The sequence below is a fragment of the Salvelinus alpinus genome, chromosome 24 (genome assembly GCF_045679555.1).
Source record: "Salvelinus alpinus chromosome 24, SLU_Salpinus.1, whole genome shotgun sequence".
Classification (NCBI taxonomy): domain Eukaryota; kingdom Metazoa; phylum Chordata; class Actinopteri; order Salmoniformes; family Salmonidae; genus Salvelinus; species Salvelinus alpinus.
In genome coordinates this window covers 1,239,000-1,262,368 of record NC_092109.1, presented here as the reverse complement: position 1 = coordinate 1,262,368, position 23,369 = coordinate 1,239,000, and the positions used below count along the sequence as shown (strand labels likewise).

The 23,369-nt window shown below is 43.3% G+C and overlaps 1 protein-coding gene across 2 annotated transcripts in view; it reads right to left on the bottom strand.

The window, feature by feature from the left end:
• Positions 1-13,599: 13,599 nt before the first annotated feature.
• Positions 13,600-23,369, bottom strand: part of LOC139551704 (outer dense fiber protein 2-like) — a 53,532-nt gene continuing 43,762 nt past the window's right edge. For both annotated transcript variants that reach the window (XM_071362970.1, XM_071362971.1), the window contains exons 13-20: positions 18,965-19,074; positions 18,683-18,818; positions 18,184-18,294; positions 17,710-17,973; positions 17,436-17,536; positions 16,986-17,148; positions 14,906-15,031; positions 13,600-14,687 (exon numbers count right to left, since the gene is read on the bottom strand). In XM_071362970.1, the coding sequence (XP_071219071.1) occupies positions 14,517-14,687; positions 14,906-15,031; positions 16,986-17,148; positions 17,436-17,536; positions 17,710-17,973; positions 18,184-18,294; positions 18,683-18,818; positions 18,965-19,074 (1,182 nt within the window). In that variant the 3' untranslated portion in view covers positions 13,600-14,516. The remainder of the gene's footprint in view (positions 14,688-14,905; positions 15,032-16,985; positions 17,149-17,435; positions 17,537-17,709; positions 17,974-18,183; positions 18,295-18,682; positions 18,819-18,964; positions 19,075-23,369) is intronic.

Sequence of the window (23,369 nt, the reverse complement as noted above, 5' to 3'; positions counted from 1 at the left end):
ATAATCTAGTGTAAAACAGTGGGGGTGAATGTAGCAGTGTGATGTTGTTCCCCTAGATTACGCACCAAATTGCACACAAGGACCAATTCAAATAGGCCAGGTCAAGAGGGGATGTTAATAATCTGATAATAATAATAATAATTCAGTGTATTTTTTTTATTTAATTACAGCTGCATAGCTAATGTTTTTATTTGGTGTACAAACACTTTTTCATACCAATATTGTACATACAAGTGATTGTAAAAGTTTTGTATATTTTGGATTGGCCCATCGCGGGTTATCTGTATTCCCATACCACTTTATCGTTCTCTTTTGCCTGACCCTCGGCTAGCAAGGTATGTTGTCCTTGGCTCCGAAACTGTTTAATATAAAACCGTCATAAGGTTATACAATGTACTGTTTTGCAACCATACGTTTGTTATAGTGTGGACAGTGTAGGAATTTATGTTAACAAGTTTCACAGAGCTCACTGACTGGGGTATCTGTTGTAACTTCTGAGTACTTGTGACAGTGGTTGAGTGAGTGTCCATGTGCTCGCGCAGGTGCCGGAGAGCTGTGACTGCACCAAGGGTAACGTGTGTGTTGTCTCTTCGTGTGCAGGTATGTCTTTTATTTTGTCAGAATTATGTTCTGTATAGTTTTACTTGTATATGCTGTTGTGCAGCGAGTGTGTGCACGCAGCACCTGTTAATTCCTTTTGGCGCTCTTTTGCCTGACCCTCGGCTAGCAAGGTGCCGGAGAGCTGTGACTGCACCAAGGGTAACGTGTGTGTTGTCTCTTCGTGTGCAGGGCAAATAAAAAGAGTTCAACTAGCAGACCATCAGTTGTGGCAGCGTCCTAATTGAAAACACACAACGCAGAACGAACCACGCTACACTTGCTTCGGCACAGAGACATTAGCCAGGAGTGGCCACTCGGATAGCAGCTAGCTAGCTGCAATGATCCAGGTGAAAAGGTTGAGGTTGCGGTAGGAATCCGGAGATATGGAGAAAAATCTGCCGATTTGCTCTGGTTTGAGTCGCGCTGTGCAAACTGGCGAGAGTTGTCCGGGCTAAAGATGACCACTAGCAGTGGCTAGCTGACTACTAGCTTGTTAGCTGGCTAGCTTCTGTTGGGGGTTCCGGTTCAAAGTAAATAAAATAGCAGATCCATACCACATTGGGTGAGACGAATTGCAGGAGAGTATGTTGAAGTTGGGGTTAAGAAAAATATATGCGAAGAAAAAAGATATATACACGGGACACGACTGTCACGGACGTCGTTGAAGGAAGAACTGGACCAAAGCGCAGCGTGGTATGGATGACTTTTTATTTCAAAATGTCACCAACAAAACAACAAACGAAAAACAACCGACCGTGAAGCTTAAGGGCTATAGCGCCACAAACAAAGACAACTACCCACAACGAAAGGAGGGAAAAAGGGCTACCTAAGTATGGTTCCCAATCAGAGACAACGATAGACAGCTGTCCCTGATTGAGAACCATACCCGGCCAAAACATAGAAACACAAAATCATAGAAAACAAAACATAGAATGCCCACCCCAAATCACACCCTGACCAAACCAAATAGAGACTTAAAAAGGCTCTCTAAGGTCAGGGCGTGACAACGACAAGATGAGGACAAAAAGCATCTGACTGCTACGCTATCTTGGATCTAATGTGAGGGCAATGTGAATACGCTTTTTCACAATGGCATGCAAGACTATGTTTTACATGAGTTATCAAAGAGGAAATTACTTAGTTGAAAGAAGTTAAGGTTTTAAGCTTGAATGATACAGCAGATTGATGAAATTAGGCTATATGCTTAATAATTAAATTATATTTAAATATACAGCGCCAGTCAAAGGTTTGGACACACCTACTCATTCAAGGATTCTTCTTTATTTTTACTATTTTCTACATTGTAGAATAATAGTGAAGACATCAAAACTATGAAATAACACATGGAATCATGTAGTAACCAAAAAAGTGTTAAACAAATCAAAATATATTTCAGAATTTAGATTCTTCAAAGTAGCCACACTTTGCCTTGATGACCACTTTGCACACTCTTGGCATTCTCTCAACCAGCTGATACTCAACCATGCTGAGCACTTGTTGGCTGCTTTTCCTTCACTCTGCGGTCCAACTCATCCCAAACCATCTAAATTGGGTTGACGTCAGGTGATTGTGGAGGACAGGTCATCTGATGCAACACTCCATCACTCTCCTTGGTCAAATAGCCCGTACACAGCCTGGAGGTGTGTTTGGGTCATTGTCCTGTTGAAAAACAAATGATAGTCCCACTAAGTGCAAACCAAATGGGATGGCGTATCACTGCAGAATGCTGTGGCGGCCATGCTGGTTAAGTGTGCCTTGAATTCTAAATAACTCACCAACAGTGTCACCAGCAAAGCACCCCCACACCATCACACCTACTCCTGCTTCACGGTGGGAACAACACATGCGGAGATCATCCGTTCACCTACTCTGTGTCTCACAAAGACACAGCGGTTGGAACCAAAAATCTAAAATTTGGACTCATCAGACCAAAGTACAGATTTCCACCGGTCTAATGTCCATTAATCGTGTTTCTTGACCCAAGCCAGTCTCTTCTTCTTATTGGTGTCCTTTAGTAGTGGTTTCTTTCTTTGCAGCAATTTGACCAGGCCTGATTCACGCAGTCTCGTCTTAACAGTTGATGTTGAGATGTGTCTGTTACTTGAACTCTGTAACATTTATTTGGGCTGCAATTTCTGAGGCTGGTAACTGTAATGAACTTATCCTCTGCAGCAGAGGTAACTCTGCGTCTTACTTTCCTTTTGTGGTCCTCATGAGAGCCAATTTCATCATAGTGCTTGATGGTTTTTGGGACTCACTTGAAGACACTTTTAAAGTTCTTGAAATTTTCCGGATTGACTGACTTTCATGTCTTAAAGCAGTGGTCGCCAACCAGTCGATCACGATCGTCAAGGCATTCCTAGTCGATCACTAAATATTTCTGTAGAAAAGCCAACGAACGATAAAGGTTTACGCTCCTTTTTTAAAATCGCGTTGAGCTGTTGCCGGTAGGTGCACTTGATTCAAAAGTCCTGCGCACCAGGTAAGCAAAGTGTTCCCATGAAACAAACTCCGCCTACCCTGCAGACAAGGCAAATCTGTGACTAAATTGAGAGCACCTACTGCGCTGCCCAATCGGATAGCTCAAATCACCGTGGCTACAGCGCTTCCATGACCCTGGCCACAGCCAAGTTTAATAGGCTACGTAAGATTGAATGACTTTTAAAACCATGACCACAGAGAGACTGTCAACGAATACAGCAAATAGATGCTGTTATTATGAGTGAGTTCATGTTTATATTCAGCACTGTCACTGTTTGTATTCAACACTATTACAAAACGTGCTTCTTCGTAAAGTTACTTCTGCTCGGGCTGATGCTGCGATGAATGAGTAGCCAAGTATTGATAGCCCTGCGTTTTATTATTATTAGCAGCTCGTCGTGTCGATTTTAATATGAAGGAATATTTAACTTTATCTGGTCATAGGAACAACATGAATTTGTGCATGAGGCAGATGCTCTAGTTTCGCCGTCAGGTGGAAGACGGTGTCCCCTCTCTGGTCAGTCTCACCCGAGAAAAGGAAGGAGAGAGCAGGGACCGTGAGAGGCGGTTGGGAAAAATTGTTTTGAACGGTCATCCAACTCGGAATTCCAAGTCGGAAACTGGCATCTTCTAGAGCTCCGACTTTTCGACCTGAAGATCACTGACGTCGTGAATTAAATGCTAATTATTTCAATTCATTCTCCACAGTGTCGCAAAGTACTAAACCAACTGATCTATTTTGTTATCAAAGCTCGAGTTTTGAAATATGATATGGTCTGATTAACAATATTGGCAGGCCAATCATATAGCCAATATGCTGTGATAATGTACTGGCCAAACCTCATTCCTACAAAACTGTTTGTGTGAGGGTAATTCATGTAAAAAGTAGTAGATCTCAGCTTGCTTTTTGACTGATCTTAACTCAGAAAAGGTTGGTGACCACTGTCTTAAAGTAATGATGGATTGTCGTTTCTTTTTGTTTATTTGAGCTGTTCTTGCCATAATATGGACTTGGTCTTTTACCAAATAGGGCTATCTTCTGTATACAACCCCCACCTTGTCACAACACAACTGATTAGCTCAAATGCATTAAGAAGGAAAGAAATTCCATAAATACATTTTTAACGAGGCACACCTGTTAATTGAAATGTATTCCAAGTGACTACCTCATGAAGCTGGTTGAGAGAATGCCAAGAGTGTGCAAAGCTGTCATTAAGGCAAAGGGTGTCTACTTTGAAGAATCTTAAATGATTCCATGTGTTATTTCATAGTTTTGATGTCTTCACTATTATTCTACAATGTAGAAAATAGTAAAAAATAAAGAAAAACCCTTGAATGAGTAGGTGTGTCCAAACTTTTGACTGGTACTGTAAATGTGTTATTCATTTAATGTAGTGGTGGGCACCAATATTGATCATTTGATATGATATCGATACCGTTTGATATTGATACGAGCAAGGTATATTGTGGTTTTGGTTTATTCTTCCCGTTAACCTACACTATTCTGTAAAAAAGCTTACATTACTGTTACATTGAATTCTGATTTGCCACTAATAAACACTGACAACAAAAATATTGTGTTGTTATTTTTATGCTGATTATTAATAATTATAATAATTATCTTCAATTAGACAATTATTATAGCGGGCATTATTAACTTCAACAAACATTTCTCAATGGCTGGCCATGCCTTCCTCCTGGCGACTCCAACCTTGGCCAACAGCCCCGCCCCCCCGCTGCTACTCGCCCAAGCCTCCCCAGCTTCTCCTTTACCCATATCCAGATAGCAGATGTTCTGAAAGAGCTGGAAAACCTGGACCCATACAAATCAGCTGGGCTTGACAATCTGGACCCCCTATTTCTGAAACTGTCCGCCGCCATTGTCGCACCCCCTATTACCAGCCTGTTCAACCTCTCCTTCGTATCATCTGAGATCCCCAAGGATTGGAAAGCTGCCGCGGTCATCCCCCTCTTCAAAGGGGGAGACACCCTGGACCCAAACTGTTACAGACCTATATCCATCCTGCCCTGCCTATCTAAGGTCTTCGAAAGCCAAGTCAACAAACAGATCACTGACCATCTCGAATCCCACCGTACCTTCTCCGCTGTGCAATCCGGTTTCCGAGCCGGTCACGGGTGCACCTCAGCCACGCTCAAGGTACTAAACGATATCATAACCGCCATCGATAAAAGACATTACTGTGCAGCCGTCTTCATCGACCTGGCCAAGGCTTTCGACTCTGTCAATCACCATATTCTTATCGGCAGACTCAGTAGCCTCGGTTTTTCTAATGACTGCCTTGCCTGGTTCACCAACTACTTTGCAGACAGAGTTCAGTGTGTCAAATCGGAGGGCATGTTGTCCGGTCCTCTGGCAGTCTCTATGGGGGTACCACAGGGTTCAATTCTCGGGCCGACTCTTTTCTCTGTATACATCAATGATGTTGCTCTTGCTGCGGGCGATTCCCTGATCCACCTCTACGCAGACGACACCATTCTATATACTTCCGGCCCTTCCTTGGAAACTGTGCTATCTAACCTCCAAACGAGCTTCAATGCCATACAACACTCCTTCCGTGGCCTCCAACTGCTCTTAAACGCTAGTAAAACCAAATGCATGCTTTTCAACCGTTCGCTGCCTGCACCCGCACGCCCGACTAGCATCACCACCCTGGACGGTTCTGACCTAGAATATGTGGACATCTATAAGTACCTAGGTGTCTGGCTAGACTGCAAACTCTCCTTCCAGACTCATATCAAACATCTCCAATCCAAAATCAAATCAAGAATCGGCTTTCTATTCCGCAACAAAGCCTCCTTCACTCACGCCGCCAAACTTACCCTAGTAAAACTGACTATCCTACTGATCCTCGACTTCGGCGATGTCATCTACAAAATAGCTTCCAATACTCTACTCAGCAAACTGGATGCAGTTTATCACAGTGCCATTCGTTTTGTTACTAAAGCACCTTATACGACCCACCACTGCGACCTGTATGCCCTAGTCGGCTGGCCCTCGCTACATGTTCGTCGTCAGACCCACTGGCTCCAGGTCATCTACAAGGCTATGCTAGGTAAAGTGCCGCCTTATCTCAGTTCACTGGTCACGATGGCTACACCCACCCGCAGCACGCGCTCCAGCAGGTGTATCTCACTGATCATCCCTAAAGCCAAAACCTCATTTGGACGCCTTTCCTTCCAGTTCTCTGCTGCCTGCGACTGGAACGAATTGCAAAAATCTCTGAAGTTGGAGACTTTTATCTCCCTCAACAACTTTAAAAATCTGCTATCCGAGCAGCTAACCGATCGCTGCAGCTGTACATAGTCCATCTGTAAACTACCCACCCAATTTACCTACCTCACCCCCCATACTGCTTTTATTTATTTACTTTTCTGCTCTTTTGCACACCAGTATCTCTCCTTGCACATGATCATCTGATGATTTATCACTCCAGTGTTAATCTGCTAAATTGTAATTATTCGATTTATTGCCTACCTCATGCCGTTTGCACACATTGTATATAGATTCTCTTTTTTTTCTCTACCATGTTATTGACTTGTTGATTGTTTACTCCATGTGTAACTCTGTGTTGTCTGTTCACACTGCTATGCTTTATCTTGGCCAGGTCGCAGTTGCAAATGAGAACTTGTTCTCAACTAGCCTACCTGGTTAAATAAAGGTGAAAAAAAATATTAAAAAATTATTATAATAATTAAAGATTAACCCCGAAAAGATATTTGAGGAACCATTAAAGGGGGTTCTTTGAAGAACTTATAGAGGTTCCCCAACACACTCTAAAAATCAAAGGTTCCTGGAGTATCCATTAGGGGTTCTTCAAATTGAAACTGCAGGGGAACCCCTATAAATTCTTTGAAGAACCCCTTTTAATGCATCCTCGAATAACCTTTTATAGAAACTTTTGGACTAATCCCTTTCTCTTTTTCCCCTTTAAAAAAAATCTTAAACAACTTTGTCGCCTACAGCAGACAATTACAGGTAGGTCTACATGTTCTTGCTGGATTAGGCTGTGTAGGTAGGGCTGTATTTTTTTGTGCAGATACTGAAAGCTAAAGGCAAATGCAGTGAACATTCCTTGTGGAAGAACACAATGAAGGCCAGATTTATATGTCAATCATTTGTGTTGAAATTAGATGCAGAACTTTTTTTATGCTTTTCACGTAGGAACTGCATGAACAGGCTAGAATGCCTATCCTGAGAAGAACTGTTTGTGAATCTCAGAACAATGCTATGCCAGGCCCATAGGCGGAAATCCCAGGGGAGACGGGGGACACACGACCTCCCCATCTTAGGGAAAAATATGATTTGTCCGCCCCAATATATCACTGGAAACATAACTATGTAATTTCAATAATATTAATAATACGCAATGAAAGCACTTGTGCTGATTATAGACACTTAATAGCGCGTTTTTAAGTTTCAAAAGATTGCGACCCCCTCCGCCCTTTGCCTCACAATGGTTTGATCCACTGCCAGTTCTTTAGCTGGCAAGGTAATAGAGGGTTCGTTTCTACTGTCCGAAAGGGACATGTACGTAACTGAGGTGAGGTTAATCCAGTCAAGCCATAGCAGGTCCATAGCAATGTTATTTATTTTTATGTTGGCAGGGTTCACACACTAGCTGAATTTGCAGAGCTAGCGCGCAAACTAAAGCAAACATTAACTATCAAGCTAGCTAGTACCTATTCCATTTATGTGGCGTCGTCAAAGATGGAATCTTTGCTATCGTCAGTTTATTCCAAGATCAGCATGCAGCTGTAGTGCTTCCCTGTGATAAGGTTAGCGATAAACTGAAGTCCAAACTGAACAGAACAGAACTACACTCTCTTCTACCATTGTCTTAAATATATATAATGGTCTCGTTGCAAAAGATAAATTGTCGCTAGTGAACTTTTTTTATTTTATTTTATTTCACCTTTATTTAACCAGGTAGCAAAGATTATAGCAAACAAACGGAATTGGTGCTCGCTAGCTTTACAAATTCAGCTATTGTTGGAAGCCAGCCAATATGAAACAAACTATTAAAATTACAAAAGGTTGCAGCATGTGTTGTGTAAATGTGTGTGTGTGCAGCTAGGCCAGCCAGCCAGCCAGGTAGAAAAATGGCAGAAAAAAGTAAGAAGACGGACATCAGAGTATTTGTCAGTACACCAAAACGCATAGTAAGAACTCTAGTAGCCTAATATCTCAAAGACTAGTTGATAAAATGTTCATAAGAAAGAAGTGAAATGCTAATGGAAATGTTTCACAATGATGTCATTAGGCAGAGCAGGCAACAGATGGCACACAGACAGCAGAGCTGGGGACAGATATGCAGGGACAGATTGGCAGAGACAGGGAGTCTCAGGTAAGTTTGTTGAGTCTTTGTTTGGCAACATTATGAAAGGTTCTCAATTTTTTTGACTTGTAAAATAGGGACATAATTGGAAAATGCCATGGATACCCCCACTCTCAACTTAAACTGGTGACTAAACTAAGATTTGTTTACGGCAATGGTATTGCTGTTGTGATTAATTGTGTAGTTTTGGGTACCGGTAGTTAGGAGTACGGCAAACACATTATTTATTTTCTAGGAGACAGACTGTGAGTCAGTTAGGGTGGTGAAAGGGAAAGAGCCAGGGAGAGAGACTTCAGAGGACAGTGTCACAGCCACGGCAGGACCAAGTGTCACCCTTGTTGCCAGCAGCACCAGTATAGGGGACAGTGGCACAGCATTGTCCAGTTACCACAGTGATGGCACAAAACCATATCAGCCACACCCACAATTTATAGAACCGCAAACTCTTGCCAACAGAGTGTTGACGTTTCAAGAGAGATGGTTTCGCGATTTCCCCTGGCTACATTATAATCCATCAATAAAAGGACTGTTGTGTTTTCACTGTAGCCAAGGGTTTTCAAGCCAGCCATCTTTTGGCCAAAGAGCAGATGCTGCCTTCATTAGTGCAGGATTTAGGAACTGGAGAAAAGCCATTGAAATATTCACAGCACATCAAAACTGCCAAACCCACCGCCACTTTGTAATTGTAACAGCACACCAGCTAAATCCAATCAGTGTCCAGTTATCCAGCGCGTGGGGTAAACAGCAGGATGACGCAAGGCATTGCTTGATGAAAATTGTTAGTTCGGTGCGGCATGTAGTAAGACAGGGACAAGCCTTTAGAGGCCACACGGATGACAGTGGGAATTTATACCAGATTTTGAAACTTAGGGCAGAAGAGGATGATCCCATTTTACTGAAGTGGTTAACAGAGCGTACCACAATGTACACAGGCCCCAAAGCACAGAATGAAATTCTGAACATCATGGCCAATAGTCATTCGAGGCATTGCAGCTGAGATTAGGTCTCTTCCGATTGTACAATTTTCATTAATTGTTGATGGTACTCAAGATGTCTCTGGTGCTGAACAGGAGAATGTCTGTCTACGTTATGTTGACCATGACCATGTCCCTCACAAGGAGTTTATTGGGCTATACAGGGTGTCGGAGACAACAGGCGAGGGCATTGCGAAAGTGCCAACTGATGTGTTGTTGAGGAAACCCGCAAACATATGCTCGGTTCTTTTGTTCAGTAGTGTGTATAGCAGTGGTTCTCAACCTTTTTGGGGTACTGGAACCCCTGCATATTTTGAGGCAAGGCAGGCAAGGTTTTGAGCGGTCCTCAGGGACCTCCACCCCCTCTATATTATATGTAAACTTACTGGAAACCTTGTGGTACTGACTACATTCATTACACTTTTTTATTTCACGGACCTCTTGCAATTAGTCCATGGACCCCTGTTTGAGAACCCCTGGTGTAATTGATATTTGTTCTTTTGTTTAGTAGTTTTCAGTACACTTACAAATTATTTATTTCATGTTATTTTATTTAAAATTGCATACTTTGTGCGACATACTTGTCCATAGCTGCTGTTTGAAGAGTTGAGACACTGACTGAAGGATATTTTGTTTGATTTGGGTTTTTCATTGAAGTAGTTATTTTGCTTTTAGAACTGTACTTATTTTAAGCTTTTTGTTCTTGCAAAGATATTGTAGTAGACTCAGGCCAGGTGCACATATTTAATGACTATATAAATGTATCAGAAAAAGTCAAATTAAAAGGTCAATTCAATACGGAGACCAACTTTGTGATGGTTCTCAATGGAGATTCTTTTAGATATGATCACACCATGTTCATTGTATTTATGAAAACTACACCCATACAGTGTACAGTACCATTGTCACCTACTGACCTTTCTTGATATTGCTGGTTGTAAGTACGAATACCTGCATACATACTGGACTGGTAAGGAGCACTGCTATAACTATTATTAGTAGTAGAATTATAATGATTTAAACATTTGAACAAGTTGGGAAAACCCTTCAGTTAACTACTGTACCTATCAATTATCCAGTTGTAGGAATTATGGTTCCTCAATATACATTTAACATATAACAACGTATGCTATGTGTTACAGCACTACTTTTGGTGTCCCCCTCAGGAATTGCTCTTGAGAAAATTTAATGTAATTGTCCCCTCCAAGGTTGATATTAGATTTTCGCCCCTGGTCAGGCCATGGTGACACTGCTCTTGTTGGCCAACCTATTGCCCCCATCAGCATTCGCCTATGAGATGCCGGCAAAAATGGAAAAACAGCTTTCTTAGGCAGTTGGCGACGATAACACAGCAACGTGACAAGTACAAGAACAAAGCGAGAAAAGACAAAGCTACGGCATTGGCCGTGCAGCATTGAGAGTGATATTGCCTCTGTAGAAGGCAGGGCATTTATACTACTTTCGCTTGGCGGAGCAACGCAGAGCTGTTGTTAAGGAAGTTGTCAAGGAAGTGAGTTTGTGTTTATACATGACCTCCCGCCCCCACCTACGGACAACCAATCATGTCAATGCGGAGCCCTCCGCATTGTGACATAATTTGAGAGGCGCTCGGCGATACTGTTCAGGGCTTGATTTGGCCTCTGCATGCCCCCGTAGGCTCCGCAATTGCATCACATTTTCAGATCAAGAATAAATGATCCTTAATAAGAGACATCGGAGTTACCGTAATCTCGGCAATCCAGAAGAACCAAATGCTGTGTGACCTCAGGCCAGCTACTTGATTTGGGTCTGAAACTGGAGGATGTGATGTTGGGACTAGTGTGTGGCAAGAAAAGGGTAGTTATTTTATGCCAGGTGATTTGTAGTTGACTGCTATGCAGTCGATGTTGAACAGGTCCACAGTCTTATGACAAGCGTCTGTCACACTGAAAATATTCATTCAATTCCATGCATAACAAATACCATGCAAAGTACTCTTCTATACCATAGTAGTCAGATTTCTTTGGACAATATTTCATAAATGATCAATTTCTTTGCCTTTTATCAATATTAAAGTGGATGATGATACATTTACATTTTTACATTTACATTTAAGTCATTTAGCAGACGCTCTTATCCAGAGCGACTTACAAATTGGTGCATTCACCTTATGATAACCAGTGGAACAACCACTTTACAATAGTGCATCTAACTCTTTTAAGGGGGAGGGGGGGGGTTAGGAGGATTACTTTATCCTATCCTAGGTATTCCTTAAAGAGGTGGGGTTTCAGGTGTCTCCGGAAGGTGGTGATTGACTCCGCTGACCTGGCGTCGTGAGGGAGTTTGTTCCACCATTGGGGTGCCAGAGCAGCGAACAGTTTTGACTGGGCTGAGCGGGAACTGTACTTCCTCAGAGGTAGGGAGGCGAGCAGGCCAGAGGTGGATGAACGCAGTGCCCTTGTTTGGGTGTAGGGCCTGATCAGAGCCTGAAGGTACGGAGGTGCCGTTCCCCTCACAGCTCCGTAGGCAAGCACCATGGTCTTGTAGCGGATGCGAGCTTCAACTGGAAGCCAGTGGAGAGAGCGGAGGAGCGGGGTGACGTGAGAGAACTTGGGAAGGTTGAACACCAGACGGGCTGCGGCGTTCTGGATGAGTTGTAGGGGTTTAATGGCACAGGCAGGGAGCCCAGCCAACAGCGAGTTGCAGTAATCCAGACGGGAGATGACAAGTGCCTGGATTAGGACCTGCGCCGCTTCCTGTGTGAGGCAGGGTCGTACTCTGCGAATGTTGTAGAGCATGAACCTACAGGAACGGGTCACCGCCTTGATGTGAGTTGAGAACGACAGGGTGTTGTCCAGGATCACGCCAAGGTTTTTAGCGCTCTGGGAGGAGGACACAATGGAGTTGTCAACCGTGATGGCGAGATCATGGAACGGGCAGTCCTTCCCCGGGAGGAAGAGCAGCTCCGTCTTGCCGAGGTTCAGCTTGAGGTGGTGATCCGTCATCCACACTGATATGTCTGCCAGACATGCAGAGATGCGATTCGCCACCTGGTTATCAGAGGGGGGAAAGGAGAAGATTAATTGTGTGTCGTCTGCATAGCAATGATAGGAGAGGCCATGTGAGGATATGACAGAGCCAAGTGACTTGGTGTATAGCGAGAATAGGAGAGGGCCTAGAACAGAGCCCTGGGGGACACCAGTGGTGAGGGCACGTGGTGCGGAGACAGATTCTCGCCACGCCACCTGGTAGGAGCGACCTGTCAGGTAGGACGCAATCCAAGCGTGGGCCGCGCCGGAGATGCCCAGCTCGGAGAGGGTGGAGAGGAGGATCTGATGGTTCACAGTATCAAAGGCAGCCGATAGGTCTAGAAGGATGAGAGCAGAGGAGAGAGAGTTAGCTTTAGCAGTGCGGAGCGCCTCCGTGACACAGAGAAGAGCAGTCTCAGTTGAATGACTAGTCTTGAAACCTGACTGATTTGGATCAAGAAGGTCATTCTGAGAGAGATAGCAGGAGAGCTGGCCAAGGACGGCACGTTCAAGAGTTTTGGAGAGAAAAGAAAGAAGGGATACTGGTCTGTAGTTGTTGACATCGGAGGGATCGAGTGTAGGTTTTTTCAGAAGGGGTGCAACTCTCGCTCTCTTGAAGACGGAAGGGACGTAGCCAGCGGTCAAGGATGAGTTGATGAGCGAGGTGAGGTAAGGGATAAGGTCTCCGGAAATGGTCTGGAGAAGAGAGGAGGGGATAGGGTCAAGCGGGCAGGTTGTTGGGCGGCCGGCCGTCACAAGACGCGAGATTTCATCTGGAGAGAGAGGGGAGAAAGAGGTCAAAGCACAGGGTAGGGCAGTGTGAGCAGAACCAGCGGTGTCGTTTGACTTAGCAAACGAGGATCGGATGTCGTCGACCTTCTTTTCAAAATGGTTGACGAAGTCATCCGCAGAGAGGGAGGAGGGGGGAGGAGGGGGAGGAGGATTCAGGAGGGAGGAGAAGGTGGCAAAGAGCTTCCTAGGGTTAGAGGCAGATGCTTGGAATTTAGAGTGGTAGAAAGTGGCTTTAGCAGCAGAGACAGAAGAGGAGAAAGTAGAGAGGAGGGAGTGAAAGGATGCCAGGTCCGCAGGGAGGCGAGTTTTCCTCCATTTCCGCTCGGCTGCCCGGAGCCCTGTTCTGATACTACAAGAGTGTAGGCTATAACCAGAAAGAAATACATATTCTTGATGAAATTGCTTTATTGCAACTCAATACACATTCAAGGTATATAAAATGGCCATTACAAATATATATCTCCTATTTCATAATTAAAGCAGAAATATTTAAATTATTGACAAGAGCACAACTCCTTCACTGTTGATTCTTCTCATGGGTATCACATTTTAGACAAATACTGACACAAATAAACAGCAAACAACCCAAACGAAATAATTGGATTCATTGATATGGCTTTGTTTAGCAGACAGCACCAATCAGTAGCCTGGGTAGCAGTCTGTTTGTGCCATCATGCCACTCCTTGTCATTCCAAACAGGAGTTGTCATGATAGCGCAAACAGATCTGGGACTAGGCTAACCAATCATAGCACCATTGGAACAATTCCCGTAATATGATAAGATGAAAAATAGACAAGATAACACTAATATGATAAGTCCCAGATCTGTTGGACAGCTATGTTTTGGTAGATTACATTTTTTAGGTGGGTGGCTACATGCTGTTGTACAGTAAGGTACAGAATGATACAGTATGCCGAGACATCATTAACAGTAGAACTGAAAACATAATGAAGTCAGAAGGACGTGAACAACTATAGGACAACTGTAATTAATGCAGACAAGCCTGAAGTAAAGTCTGTGTAAACTATTGATGTCTTATATTGTAACCTTATTGATATTGTATAATTGGAACCATATTGATATAATGTATAATTGGAACATATACACCCACAAAATCAACATTGAATATAGATGAAAAGAGCACTGAGTATAGACCTGGATAATGATGTGTGTGATCAGAGAGAATCTTTAGGGAAGACTTCCCTCAAATGGGGTGTGTGTATTTGTGTGTGTGTGTGTATGTGCGCATGCGTGCATAATTGTAGGTGTGTGATTTCTGAGAGAATCTTTGGGGAGAGTCCCCTCAGATGGGAGAAGGGGCCCGCAGAGTGCTGGTGAGGGCGGAGTCTCCGAACACGTTGGCATAAGAGGCTTTGAGGAACTGGACGTAGTTCTGCAGACTCCTGTTGGTGCTGTCCGACTGCTCCAGACGATCCTTCACATCCTGAAGACGGGACTGGTACCGCCGCTCCGCCTGAGGGTGACGGAGGTGCACACACGCAGACAGATAGACACACACCACAGCAATTCTATTATTAAAATGAAATATTCTTTGATTTCTAAAGTGTGTGTGCCAAGATGTGTATTGTTATGATTCACTATGTCTTTGACCGCAATAGTTTTAGAGATGATGAGAGATTTATAATCAGAGTTGACGCTAGAGATGTGTATTTCTAAAACACTCTCCCTCACCTCCTCTTTGCTGCGGCGGAGGGTGGTGAGTTCTGTGGTGGTCCTGCTTAGCTGGGTCTCCAGGTCCACCACCTTGGACTGGGTGGAGCGCTCTTTGGTGATCGCACGTTCCCGGGTCTGGGACACCTAATATAATAATAATATATGCCATTTAGCAGACACTTTTATCCAAAGTGACTTACAGTCATGCGTGCATACATTTTATGTATGGGTGGTCCAGGGAATTGATCCCACTATCCAGGAGTTGCAAGCGCCATGCTCTACCAACTGAGCTACAGAGGACCACCTATACACCAGGACCGTGATACTCCATCAGACAGAGCAACTGACTTGTTACAACAAGCATAAATCAAAATGGCTGTGCACCCCAGGGAAGAAAATTACAAAGTCAGTGTAAACTAATGTTGTTCTGTGAGTATTCACAATGCTAAAACGTAAAACAACCAAATCACTCAATTCAATACTTGCATCTCAATTTTACAATGTCCATGCAAAAAAACAGTAATAATTTTTGCGACTTTTAAATGACCAGTGATTGGTTCAGATTTCTAAACTTTAAATATTGTTAATCATCAGTTATACTAGAGACATGAGGAGTGCCATAGTCTGGTTTTTAAACCAGGAGTTAATGGGTATCTGTAGGAGGAATGTATATGGTGGAGGCATTTAAGCTTGGAATGTACTGAGTGAAGGAAAGACGATCACATCTTGGCAGGCACTGATAAGGGTGGAGAGAAGTGGTTTAGTGAGGAAGGGGGCCGAGGTCAGGTCAGGTCATGTTAAGGGAGAAGGAACAGTTTATTGCCCGCGTCACTTAATTTCCTGCCTAGCAACAAAGATGTAATGTTTAGAGCAGGGGTGTCAAACTCATTTCGCATCGTGGGCCACATACGGCCTAGGGAGATGTCAAGTGGGCCGGACCATTAAAATTATACCATACTCTGCTATAAATAACCAAAATATCATGTCTTTCCTTTGTTTTGGTGTAAAGAAGCACAAGAACATTAGGAAAATATTGAAATTTAATGAACTATCCTTTTACAAAACATTTCATGAAACACCTCATATTTCCTTAGACAAATGTGCAATTTACTTTTATCATTCACAAATATGCATTGCAACTGATCCCACTGATTGTACAAAGGCACAAAACTTTAATTGGTACTGAAAAATATAGTAATGCACTTTAAGATTAAATGAGACTTTTAAAGAAAGGGATTTTTAAACCACTTACACATACGCATATAAAATCTAAATGTAATCCCTGCGTACACCTTACAAACTAAGGAGAGTGATTTTATGCAAGCCGTCATATTTTTCGCTGTGATGAGTCTCGTAGTGGCGTCGAATATTATATTCCTTCAATACCGAAACTTGTTGCAAACACACCAAGCACGAAGGTTTTCCGTGCATCTCTGTAAATAAATAGGACGTGGTCCATTTTTCTTTGAAAATTCTACACTCCTTATCTACTTTTCTCCGTTTGGATAACGACATTTTGGCTAATGAGGGTGTAGCGGAGAGGTAGAGACCAAGGTATTAACAACGTCGTAACAAGCAGCAGATGGCGCATTGATACCGTCTGCTGTTTTCAGTCTGTCTCAGTGATGCGGCTTGTCTTCTACTCTGATGGAAAGAGTGCGCCCCTTAGCGGATAATCCATGAATTGCAGCGAATTAAAAATATTAATTCCATGTCTTTTATGCATTTTTTCCACTTTCAAATTATCCTGCGGGCCTGATCGAACCTCCTTGGGGGCCGGTTCCGGCCCGCGGGCCGTATGTTTGACACCCCTGGTTTAGAGAGAAGGAGGAGATTCCACCCCAAATTGGGGTGTATATATACTACCACTTTTGGAACCATGTATTTGTCTTATGCAGCTGTATGACCCAATGGGGGAATACACTTGGTTTAAGCTTTACTAATCATCCGTGAGTTTTAATAGGTTCATTTAGAACCTAACACCAGTGAACATAATCTGATGCACATATTGATCTCAAGCTGCAATGCTCCCTCCCACCATCTATTCCCCTACCCAGTTATTCCCCAAGTAGCCAATGCCCAGGTGCCCCAGACAGACCTGGCGTCGGGCATCATCCAAGGCCTCCTCCAGCTGGCAGGTCAGGTGCGTGCACTCGCGGGACTTCTCCTCCAGCCGGAGCTGATTGCCATGGATGGTCTCCTCCCGCTTGGCGATCACCCCCACCAGGTCTCTGTTCTGACAAGTGGCCTCCTCTAGCTTCCTGTAAGGGAGAGATGGGATGGGAAAGATGGATGGGCTCTCAAACCCAGGTATGTTCACACATATACACACACACACACCATACAAACACGGTATACATAAACACACACACAGGGGGTCACATGTATCTGCCAGGTCACAAACTAACAACGTACGAGCTCACTGTACTAAAAGTTGGATAAAAGCGTCGGTATATATTATGTATCATACTACGCACGCACACACACACACACACTCTCTGTTCAGCGTGTTATGATATTGGCTCTGGATTGGCCGTGACCGTCTGACCTCTCCAGACTCTCCACACGGTGCTGCAGCTGTTTGTTCTCCTCCAACAGGACAGACTTTTTCTGTCTCAGCAGCTCCACCTGGCTGCCCTGCTGCTCCACCTAGACACAAAACATTAACAATTATACTATTATTATCATATTATTAAATTGATAAAGCCACAGTTTGGAAGATGTGCATACCATCACATTGTGTACAGCACACATACACCACCCTCCCCACCACACACAAGCACGTCCCACCCCACACAAACTTCCCCCCCCAACCCCCACACCTTCATGCGCAGGTCAGCCAGGACGGTACTCAGCTCAGTGCTACGTCTCTCCTGGGCGTGTTCTCTGTCCTGAGCTTCTTCCAGTAGGACCTCAGAGCGTCGCAGTGCCTCAGGAAGAGGCTCCAGCTCCGTCAGCCGGCCCAGCAGCTCCCTGCGCACCACCTCCACTTCGCTCTCCAGCTGGTCCCGGACCTCCCGCGCCTCTCGCTCTGCTTGTCCCAGCCTGGCACAGTACTCGTCTGCCTCCGCCCGTGTCTTCACCACCTGGGTGGTGGGTAGCATTACACAGAAGCACAGAAAACACATGAGGCACGCACGAACAACATACACAAACATTGTAATTTATGGACTATAATTCTCCTTTTTATTTAGCCTATTATTGCATGTTTGCTTTCAGCACATTAAGAGTCTGTATGTGGGTACAGCGTGTGTGCATACCTGTGTGTGTGTGTGTGTGTGTGTGTGTGTATTTACCTGGGTCTTGTAGCTGTCCACTAGGCTCTCGTATTGCTTCACAGAGGCTTTGACCTGTTGTACCTCTGACTGGGACAGAGTCAGCTTCTCCTCCACTGCAGACAACATGGCCTGAAAGAGGGGAACGTATGCCTGTCAGCCTACAGTACAGAACTGTGTCCAGAATAATCTGACCACAAGTCCATGTTATGATGCAATAAAGCAATCCAATATCTGGTCGGCTAAATCTATGTATATTGAATTACTTTCAAATCTTTGTAATGTACTAGAAACAGAACCACCTACTATTTGGTACTGGGTACAGATGTAATTCTTGTAAATGACAAAAGACCACATAATTGGATTATTTCCCAGGCACAGATTAAGCCTACTGCATGATTTAAAAAGTATGCTCAATGAAGAATATCCATTCAAAGTGATTTTTTTGTCCAACTAAAATTAATCTGTTTGGGAAAACTGGCCTAATAATTCCAAGAGTTAGTCCATTGTCATCACTGACCTTGAGGCTCTGGTTCTCTAGCTTGGCGTGGGTGCCCTCTGTGGTGAGGCTGTGCAGGCGGTCCAGGAGCCCCTCTCTCTCGGCCCGGGCCTTGTCCTCTGTCCCATGGAGTTTCTCTGTCAGGTCTGACACTCGGCTGCACGCACAGGGTATGGTCAGGATTATAAAGGTTTTTAGGTCAGCTGGGCTTTATGTTAGACCATAAATGTACAACTTGACCATATTCATGATTGCTCATGATGTTCCCTATTATTCTGAGAAAAACTGAAGCAACTCTCTCACCTGTTGAGGACTGAGACCTCCATATCTAGCTGAGTCTTGTCCTTCATTTCCTGGGCGTGGCGACCACGCCAATTCTCTGCTGCTGATAGGGCCTCTGCCATCTGGTTCTCCTGTGTAGGTAGCAACATCATCCAATAGATGTGAAAAGTATTTAAACCTGGTCCTGGTGAGCTACATGGTACATCTGGCTATTGTTCTAGCCCATTACTAACAAACGTAATTCGACCAAGCATCAAGAAGTTCTTCATTGGAACATCTTGTTCCTAAGCATTGATGAGATGTTCCATGTCATTTCAGCAAGCCATGACAACCACCATCTCAGATTGTTCTGAAATTGTTTCTGTAGTTAGACTGAACAAAAATATAAATGCAACAATTTCAAAATGTTTACTGAGTTACAGTTCATAAGGTTATCAGTCAATTAAAATAAATGCATTAGTCCCTAATCTATGGATTTCACATGACTGGGCATACAGATATGCATCTGTTGGTCACAGATACCGTAAACAAAAGGTAGGGGTGTGGATCAGAAAACCAGTCAGTATCTGGTGTGACCACCATTTGCCTCATGCAGCGCGACACATCTCCTTCGAATAGAGTTGATCAGGCTGTTGATTGTGGAATGTTGTCCCACTCCTCTTCAATGGCTGTGCAAAGTTGCTGGATATTGGCGGGAACTGGAACACGCTGTTCAATCCAGAGCATCCCAAACATGCTCAATGGGTGACATGTCTGAGAATGCAGGCCACGGAAGAACTAGGACATTTTCAGTTTCCAGGAATTGTGTACAGATCCTTGTGACATGGGGCTATGCATTATCATGCTGACACATGAGGTAATGGTGGCGGATGAATGGCACGACAATGGGTCTCAGGATCTCGTCACAGTATCTTTGTGCATTCAAATTGCCACTGAAAAATGGCAATTGTGTTCGTCGCCCACACGACGTCTGCCATCTGCCCGGTACAGTTGAAACCGGAATTCATCCGTGAAGAGCACACTTCTCCAGCCTGCCAGTGGCCATCAAAGGTGAGCATTTACCCAGTGAAGTCATTTACGACACCGAACTGCAGTCAGATCAAGACTCTGGTGAGGACGACGAACACGCAGATGAGCTTCCCTGAGATGGTTTCTGACGGTTTTAGCGGAAATTCTTTGGTTGTGCAAACCCACAGTTTCATCAGCTGTCTGGGTGGTTGGTCTCAGACGATCCCGCAGGTGAAGAAGCTAGATGTGGAGGTCCTGGACTGGCGTGGTTACACGTGGCCTGCGGTAGTGAGGCCGGTTGCACGTACTGCCAAATTCACTAAAACGACGTTGGAGGTGGCTTATGGAAGAAAAATTACATTAAATTCTCTGGCAACAGCTCTGGTGGGCATTTCTTCAGTCAGCATGCCAATTGCACGCTCCCTCAAAACTTGAGACATCTGTGGCATTGTGTTGTGTGACAAAACTGCAGATTTTAGAGTGGCTTTTTATTGTCCCCAGCACAAGGTGCTCCTGTGTAATGATCATGCTGTTTAATCAGCTTCTTTATATGCCACACCTGTCAGGTGGATGGATTATCTTGGCAAAAAAGAAATGCTCACTACCAGGGATGTAAAAAATAAAATTGTGCACAAAATTTGAAATAAATAAGCTTTTGGAACATGGGCTCTTTTATTTCAGCTCATGAAACATGGGACCAACACTTTACATGTTGCATTTATATTTTTGTTCAGTGTAAAAACAGATAAGATTAGCATTCCTGCAACATTATTTTGTTTAAATATAATTTGATCCAAGCTAAATTAAGCTAATTGATTTGCATCCAAATTGGCCATATTAATGTATAGGATAACATTCAATAAATATAATACCCAACATCCAATTTTGGACCAAAGAAATTGTAAAAAGCCACCCACGGAACCTCCACGCCAATCCAAACCTAACAACGAGTATACAGTATCAGTTCTCTATGTCTGACAAGTAGTATGGAGCTGCGGTTTGGAGTATTGTTTCTTCATCCTATGTAATGAATTCTCAGTTAATTTAGTGATTTCTTTCCTCTGTTCAGTGAAATTAGTCATTCAAGTTGATGTCCCAGCCGACATCCTGATATTACCAGATTCTGACCACTTCATGGTGTTGTTCCTGCCATTAAGTGATAAAAATATATAATCCCCCACCTTCCCCCAAGCATTACAAGCATTTCGCTACAACCGCAATAACATCTTCTAAATATGTGTATGTGACCAATTACATTTGAGTTGATCGGGGCGGCAGGTAGCCTAGTGATTACAGCGTTGGGCCAGTAACCGAAAGGTTGCTAGATCGAATCCCCGAGCTGACAAGGTAAAAATCTGTCGTTCTGCCCCTGAACAAGGCAGTAACCCACTGTTCCTAGGCCGTCATTGTAAATTAGAATTTCTTCTTATCTGACTTGCCTGGATAAATATACACATTTTAATTAAATAAACCAGTTAAAAGGATAATTCACTCAAATTACAAAATTACTCTGTAAACAGTCTATGGACAAGATGACAGCAACCCATGCAAATCCAATTCAAGTCAATGGTACCTATATTACAATTTTTGGGCTTCATTTCCAAATCATTCACAAGTAACATTGAGTTAAACAATACATTTTTTGATAATTTAAGATGATTTGAAAATGAAGCGTAATAATGCTAATATGACTTGCAATGGATTTGTACAAAAATGCAAAAAAGAAAGCAATTGAAACAGTGGCCAACAAAACGAAAGCACGGGTTACTGTCATACCTTGTCAATAGACGGCTTATAGGGTAAGGAAACCAATGTAATTTTGTAATTTGAACAATCTTCCAACTTTTTTCACCTAATGACAGGAACAGCAACATCTCATGGTCAGAACCTGGTAATATCAGAATGCAGGATGAGGGATGAAGCCAACAACTTCAATGACTAATTTCTCTGAACAGGGAAAACACCATCACCAAATTCACTGGCAATACAATACAAAGGATGAAGAATCAATATTTTCAAGCCGCAACGCCATAGTACATGTCAAACATAGAGAACTGATACTATACAGTGCATTCGGAAAGTATTCAGACCCCTTCCCCTTTTCCACATTTTGTTACGTTACAGCCTATTTCTAAACTTCATTCAAATCAATTTTTCCTCATCAATCTACACACAATACCACATAATGACAAAGCAAAATACGTTAAACATTTTTTTTTTTGCAAATGTATAAAAAATTAAAAACAGAAATACCTTATTTACATAAGTATTCAGACCCTTTGCTATGAGACTTGAAACTGAGCTCAGGTGCATCCTGTTTCCATTGACCATCCTTGAGATGTTTCTAGAACTTGACTGGAGTCCACATGTGGTAAATTCAATTGCTTAGACATGATTTGGAAAGGCACCCACCTGTCTATATAAGGTCCCACAGTTGACAGTGCATGTTAAGAGCAAAAACTAAGCCATGAGGTTGATTGAAGGTCCCCAACAACATAGTGGCCTCCATCATTCTTTTTTTAATTTTTTATAATATGTTTATTATTTTCCAATAAAAATAAAGTAAAAAAGACAGCAATACAAACAATGACATTCATTGTACTGTTGAATGGGATGGCCAATTTAGAGGACAAAACAAAAGTTAACTCACACATACACAAAATAAAACAAAATCCTATTAGGTGGTACATGTATAAGAAGACAGCATATAGTCATTACAAGCAGTGAAGTTAAGCCAAAAGTAAATATTGAGTGGATTACAGCACAGAGTAGCAGCAGATCGTCAGCCCAGTTATGAAGCGGGACTAGACCATTTATCCAGTATCGGCTGCCATATTTTGTAAAACAATGGACTTCTATTGGAGATGTTGTATCGAATCTTTTCCATATGTATTACATTCCCTAAATCCCGTAACCACATTTCAAAGGTAGGTACAGTCTCCAATTTCCAAAATTGCAATATGAGCCTTTTGGCTAATAGAGTACAAAGAGAGACAGCTTTCCCTTCCTGGTTATTCCCATCAACTGTACCAAACAGAGCGATCAATGGGTCTGGGGCTAGAACTCTATCAAAGGCCTTAGATAAGTAATCAAAAATGAGAGCCCAGTAAGCATGTAATTTAGGGCATGTCCAGAATAAGTGGGTCAACGTCCCCTCCTCCTGCTTGCGCCTCCATCATTCTTAAATGGAAGAAGTTTGGAACCACCAAGACTCTTCCTAGAGCTGGCCGACCAGCCAAACTCAGCAATCGGGGGAGAAGGGCCTTGGTCAGGGAGGTGACCAAGAACCCGATGGTCACTCTGACAGAGGTCCAGAGTTCCTCTGTGGAGATGGGAAAACTTTCCAGATGGACAACCATCTCTGTAGCACTCCACCAATTAGGCCTTTATGGTAGAGTGGTCAAACAACGACACTCCT